Source organism: Carassius carassius, chromosome 9, assembly GCF_963082965.1.
Source record: "Carassius carassius chromosome 9, fCarCar2.1, whole genome shotgun sequence".
Classification (NCBI taxonomy): Eukaryota; Metazoa; Chordata; class Actinopteri; order Cypriniformes; family Cyprinidae; genus Carassius; species Carassius carassius.
In genome coordinates, this window is record NC_081763.1 from 15556709 (window position 1) to 15563421 (window position 6713).

At 37.5% G+C, this 6713-nt stretch overlaps 1 protein-coding gene across 1 annotated transcript; it reads right to left on the minus strand.

Annotated features, from left to right (window-relative positions):
• Window positions 1–444: 444 nt before the first annotated feature.
• On the minus strand, window positions 445–6341 carry pigq (phosphatidylinositol glycan anchor biosynthesis, class Q). Its single transcript, XM_059557979.1, has 11 exons — window positions 6068–6341; window positions 5007–5731; window positions 4796–4927; window positions 3785–3905; window positions 3234–3360; window positions 2995–3148; window positions 2058–2169; window positions 1899–1979; window positions 1530–1644; window positions 1267–1328; window positions 445–1036 (listed from the first exon to the last, which is right to left on the minus strand). Exons 2-11 carry the CDS (start codon window positions 5687–5689, stop codon window positions 884–886), a joined length of 1740 nt encoding a protein of 579 aa, XP_059413962.1. The 5' UTR covers window positions 5690–5731; window positions 6068–6341; the 3' UTR covers window positions 445–883.
• Window positions 6342–6713: the final 372 nt, after the last annotated feature.

Sequence of the window (6713 nt, forward strand, 5' to 3'; positions counted from 1 at the left end):
GCTTGTTCTCCTATATAGAATTTTGCCCTTTCCTTTTTCCATGGCAATATATAGACAGCTTCTAATACATTTCTAGAAATTATGACTATATACTGTAAAACACAGACCTACAAGTATTAATTTATATATTATACATCAGTTCAGTAAGTTTGGGGTGAGATTTTTTTTTAATGTTTTTGGAAAATGTCTCTTAACAAAGGTGAAGGTGAATGAATGTGCTCTTGGTCCAGTCTGAGCACATTCTTCACAGGCTGTTCTCCCAAACAAAAGATCCAAGACTAGTTAGACTAGCATAAACTTGAAACAGCAACTGTTTATAGTCTAAAAACATAAATCATACGAGTGTGATCTAAGATGCACTTTTTTAATACTGTAATGTATAAAATGGTATTAAATAAACCTTGAAAATCAACAGCACAAATTAATATATTGATCATGATCATCTGCATTTATAAAACTCTTGATTTTATTAAATAATTTATGTTGATAATAATAATTGCTACAAAACAACAATTTGGCAACACTGACATACAAGTGGTTCACGGTTAAATAATTTACACGTATTTAAATGTAACATTCAGAGTCAGTACACATTAGTCAGCTAGACTATAGAATACAATACAATTAATAGATTTTTAAATGGTACATTTTCAGTGTTTTAAAAAGTTATAGATGTTTTAAAATAATAAAGTAAAATAAAAATCACAGTTTTAATTAATGTTTGTAAAAGGAAAGATTGTGGTTTAAATCTACAATGTAGAAATATCTACTTCTGTTAAAAACCTAATTAAGACGATCATGAAGTTCAGTGGAGCCTGACCAATAGAGAACCTTCTCCCAGTGTTCACGTGTTTGGCTGCTGTTGATCTACCAGATCGCAAAATTAGTCCGTCTTGTCAGTCTTCTGCTTCCAGGGGTAAATGAGTTCTCCTACAAACAGCTTCTTGCACAATGCGGCCCAGGAATCCTTAGGGTAACAGCTATAAGTAGGCGTCCGGTAACATTGCAGTACAGAGCTGCACTTTAACGGGTTGATCTGAAGGTGGAGAAAAGAAAAGACATTTTTCATTCATGCTTGCTCATCTGATATATGATTCATTATCAATATTTAGAGACAAGGAAATGATGTCCAGTGTTTGCACTGCACACAGTGAGCCAAACAAAGCTATTAAATAACCCTCATATCCATCCCACAAAATCAACAGGTCAAACCCAAGCATAAATAAACTACAGGATGACAAGCTGTTTTAGCAACAATCAACCAACCTCCATCATCAGGTGAAGAGGAGTTCCTGGCTCCTCACAAAGCACCTTGAATTTAACACCCTCTGGAATACAAAGAGATTCATAAAGTGTTTAATGAACCAAACAGTCATATAATTAATGTTTTCACAGAGGTTATGGCTATAGTACATGGCCTAGAGGTACATTCATAGGTTCATCTCTATCAAGTGTTACATAAGAAAAGAAAGTTACAAAATGTAAGACCTTTTTTATTGATGTCTTCAATGTGTTACAGTAAGGCTCACCTGCCAGTCTGTATGGTCTGCAGATACGAATGCCGATGGCAAACAGGGGGAAAGAGTTGATGAAGTCGACGCTAAGGTGAATCACTCCCTGAAACAGCACCACCACCAGCCGCAGCTAGAAACAGAGAAACCAATTACTTGTTATTAATATATAAATTCCAGATTTATGGTTTTCTATATCATAAAAAAACTTTATTATGGTTTCCACAATAGTGTTAAGTACCACAGCTCGTTTCAACATTGATAAGAAATGTTTCTTGAGCAGCAAATCAGCATATTAGTATGATTTCAGAAGGATCATGTGACACTGAAGACTGGAGTAATGATGCTGAAAATTCAGCTTCGCCATCACAGGAATAAATGCCTCACCAGGGTAAAGACCAGGTAATACAGGGCAGTGGTGGGAAGCAGGAACAGCAGAATCGTAAAGAGCAGAGTGCCAATGAACAACTGCAAGAGAAACAGAACAGTGTCAGCGGTGTTCTGTAGGGATGTGCTGAATAGCTAGAGGTTGTGCAAGAGATGTACCTGGTCCAGGTCGTATGAGCACGAGTCAACCCTCTGCCTCAACACATTCCATTTCTTCCCCCTGAAGAGCCGCCACAGGGAGGAGAGCCCATAGATCTTCAGACAGTAGATTCTGACAACAGAGATAAGAAAGTACACTTCACAAACAAAGAAAATGGGCAGCAAATCTCAGAAGTGGAGCCCTGCAATGTTGAGTCAAGGGTAATATGAAAATAAAAGATGCAAGACTTTAAATATAGATGGCAAGTAACTGCCCGGACAGATCTGAGATAGAATCTTAAAGAGATAGTACACCTAAAATGCTGTCAGGGTTTATGTTCTCTCATGTCTTTCCAAACCGGTTTCTTTTTTGTTAGTTTTTTTTTTTTTAGAATGGAACATAATATTCACTTTTATTTCACACAATGAAAGGGAATGGTGACCTTGGTGGTCCATGGTTCCAATCCACTTTTATAACACATTAAAAGGCAGCTTGGACACTGGACATTTTGTAAAGATTTGGAATGACACAGAGCAGTGATTCCCAATCCTGATAGTGGAGAACCTCCAACACTGCACATTACACACATCTCCCTATTCAAAAACACCTGATTCAACTCATCAGCTCATTAGTGAAGACTCCAAGACAGGGGTAACCAACCCTGCTCCAGGCGATCGACTGTCCTGCAAAGTTCAGCTCCAACCCTAATCAAATTGGTTACCCCTGCTCCGAGACCTCAAATGTTTGTGTCAGATAAGAGAGACACCAAAACCTGCAGTGTTGGGGGTTCTCCAGGACCAGGATTGAGAACCACTGACCTAGAGAAAACTGAATGAGTACAGAACCTTCTTTTCTAGGTGAACTATCCCTTTAAGAAGCGCAAATATAAAAGTTGACACTACCCTCTACTGGAAGTGCAGAAACATGAGAGTAAGTAACAACAAAACCGAACCTCACCTTGCTCCATACACGTAAAAACAGTAGATGTGGAAAGTGAGGAGTGCCACTATGTCCGACAATACGGAAAGAGCAAAGGTCAATCCCAGGCAGGCTGAAAGTCCAACATACCACAGGATCCTCTCAATGAAAGGAGACATCAGATGGATGTAACCTGCGGACACAATCACAAGACATACATGCGATTCATTAATAAGCATGAACCCCCATCAGAGTGCTTGAACTAAAGATCTACTTACTGATCCACAGATGAATGTGGTAGAGAAAGAATCTCCCCAGCACCTGGTCGAGAGCTCGGTTCATCTTGAGTCCAGCAGGAGCTCCCATCAGCCATTCTAACAGCTCCTGCAGCTCTTTAGCCACATGCTGCCAGAGAACCCAAGACTTTCAGTAAAACTACATCTCTGTCTACACATTTATTTATATATATACACTACCCGTTAAATGTTTGGGGCTAGTAAGATTTTATTTTTGAAAGAAATTCAAGTTTTAAATAAATGCACTGGTTTGAACTTTCTTTTTTGTCAAATAACTGTTTTCAATACTGATAATAATAATAAATAATACATTTTCTTGAGCACAAAATCAGCCGCTTAGAATGATATTAAACTATATTAATATAGAAAACAGTTATTTTAAATTGTAATAATATTTCGCTGTATTTTTTATCAAATAAAGCAGCCTTGTTGAGCATACTAAAATATATATATATATATATATATATGTATATATAAAATCTTATAAATCCCAAACTTTTTCACAAATGTGATATAATAGGGATCATACTTACATCAGCCACAGGTACCAAAGTATCTGCTAATTTGCTGATCCGATTCTCCCTGTAAAGCCATGAGATAAGCAGCAAACCAAGGACTATGTCCAGAAGAAAAGACACAAAAATGTTTGCTTTTCTGCAGAGGGTGAAAAAAGAAGGGTGTGAGAATGAGATTTATTAAGTAACAAAGGAGCAACACGATACATGGATCAAAAACACAATGCTCTATATATATATATATATATATATATATATATATATATATATATATATATATATATATATATATGTGTTTACATTTACATTTATTCATTTACCAGACGCTTTTATCCAAAGCGACTTACAGATGAGGACAGTGGAAGCAATCAAAAACAACATAAAGAGCAATGATATATAAGTGCTATAACAAGTCTCAGTTAGGTTAACACAGTATATATATATATATATATATATATATATATATATATATATATATATATATATATATATATATAATAAAATAAGCATGTTTTTAATTGATGAATTTAATTTGATTTTGGTATTTTTTGGAGCATAAAAAAAAGTGTAAACGTAAACTCTCCCGATTAGGAAACACATTTAAAGAATGAATGCACATTAAACAAAACACATTAAACAAAACACCTAAATTAAAACTTCTTATTTTTTTCATGACACAGCATGGTTAGTGACTCCTCAAAAACATAATTATATTTATTAATTAATAACTCATGACTTTTTTTTTTACTTATTGCCATCCAAAATATATGTAAAACCTTTTGGGGATGATGATGTGTATTTTGTACACACTCCAAAGTATATGAAGGGTAAGGAAAATATGTTTTTACTTGTAACACCAAAAGGGTCATTAAATTAAAACTTTTCTCAAATTCAGAATAACATTTTTCAAAAAAAAATAAAAAATGAAACCAACATATATACAGAGAGTACATTTCTATGAAGCCGTCACATGTATTTTAAACTTATTTTCCTCTTTTTGTATCAGTGATGCTCGTGTATGTCACTGACCTCATGAATTCCATGTGTGTAGCAGCTTTTTTGGGAGAGAAAACAGTCTTGAAATGATCTGCTCTGTATCCCGACTGAACACAGATGGACAGCTTGCTTGAGATGAACAGCACTGGACTCAAATGTAAAATCCTGTAAAAGATTTGAATATGAATTTGATCATCACTCTTCAGTACACTGAACAGGTTCAAGCTGAGGCACATGAACTCACCTGAAGCTGCACAACCAGTGCCACAGAGACAGCAGCCATGTCAGGAAGATGCAGAGCGGGACCGACACTTGTTTCAGAAGCTCAGCAATAATACTAGCCTCCCTGCCTTCAGACTGCCAGTGGGTGAGCTTGAGCGGCCCCTCGTCATATTTGTCGAGGAAAAAGAGGGGCTGACTTTGAGCAATGGTCTGGAAGACCAAACGCAGCTCTGAGGGCTCAACATCAGACTTCTGGCTGACATCCTGTACCGGGTGAAGCTGGGACAGCATAACCTTCCTCTGATCGTAATGAATGAGGATGATCTTATCATCGCCATTCTTCTGCTCCCGGTCCTGGTGAAGTCTCCCATTGTTTTGGGCCACCTGACAAGTAAAGCCTCTTTTGCCAATCTCACGGCTCAACTGCAGCCAACATTTCTGAGGAAAGATGGTACTCAGGTCTTTTAGGAAGCTGTCCATTCCTTCTTGGCCTTCTTTGGGCATACTCCAGGAGCCCAGGACGGTCAGCTCCACCTGAGTCTGGCTCTGCAGCTCACTCAGGTACTTTTTCACCTGTCCCGGTATGAAGGGGTAGTGAATGACGGCCAGCACCACAGCAGAAGTGTGACCTGGGATCCAGCGCCCCACCAGCAGGCCGCTGTCAGCTGTGTTGCAGCACTGGGGAAAGAAGATCTTCAGCACCATGACGTCGTGCTATAAAGTACGGCAACAGCGAAAGATGCACTCCTGTATGGGCAAAAAAGCATGATCAAAGGGCTGAAAGCAAGGAAATACGCACATTTTTAATATGCATCTTATTAACCTATAATGCAAAATGTAGAGTAGTCGAGTCAAACACAAACATGTAACGTTAGTTGAAGCATCCACAGATCTCGCGAGACGATTTCTGTTGTACTCGTGCCCTTCAAATCAATTGAACTAACTCGAATTTGGGTCGTTTCTATGGAAACCACACGCTCGGGGCAAATCTCATATCGATCTAAATAGCAATTTGACCGTGACTAGATCTAGGAGCATGCTACTATATGTTGTAATTAGTAGTGAAGAGCTCAAAAGAGTTACCTTGAAGGGCAAGGACTTCTGAGATGTGGCTCTTATCTGGTAAAAGACAACGACCGAGTTAACTCTTCTGTGTGTGTTAACCAACGCTGGCATGCTCCCTAAATAAAATGTTTAAATGAAATCATATGAAAATAGCACTCGATATAACAGTCCAGTTCTGACTCTTGCTAAACTAACTGAAAACTGGTTTTCCACAGAAGTAAACAGACCATCATAACGTTCGTGTTGTTGATAGTCCGTCACTGAAATCCCGTCGGGTGAACTCAACGGATGTTTTCAGTTCCGAGCATATCATTTTTTTAGTAGCCTAGCGTATTTGACTAATTTTACAATGGCAGGTATAACCCCAAAGTAAACACAATATAATATAATTATTACTATTATTACAGTGTGGTCTTTTTTGTCGTTGGTCTTTCTTCTTTGTGTTTTCACATACTCAAACACAATAATATTCCTATGCTATAGTCTTTGTTTTATAAACCTAACAGACCATTGAGATCATTATATTCAAGTCAGTTAAATACCAAGGGTTCACTCAAAACAGATATTTTTTTAGACATTATGCCACACGCAGTTGGAAGCAGCTTCCAGAAGAGATCAGATTAAAACAGACTTCACGACACATATAAATCCGGATTAAAAACTC

Excerpts from the sequence above, each read along its gene's own strand:
- pigq (XM_059557979.1), bottom strand. The coding sequence starts at position 5,689 with ATGGTGCTGAAGATCTTCTTTCCCCAGTGCTGCAACACAGCTGACAGC. Across the intron at positions 2,170-2,994 it reads TTTTACGTGTATGGAGCAAG|AATCTACTGTCTGAAGATCT; the intron begins GTGAGGTTCGGT and ends CTCTGTTGTCAG. Across the intron at positions 1,329-1,529 it reads CAGACCATACAGACTGGCAG|AGGGTGTTAAATTCAAGGTG; the intron begins GTGAGCCTTACT and ends TTTGTATTCCAG.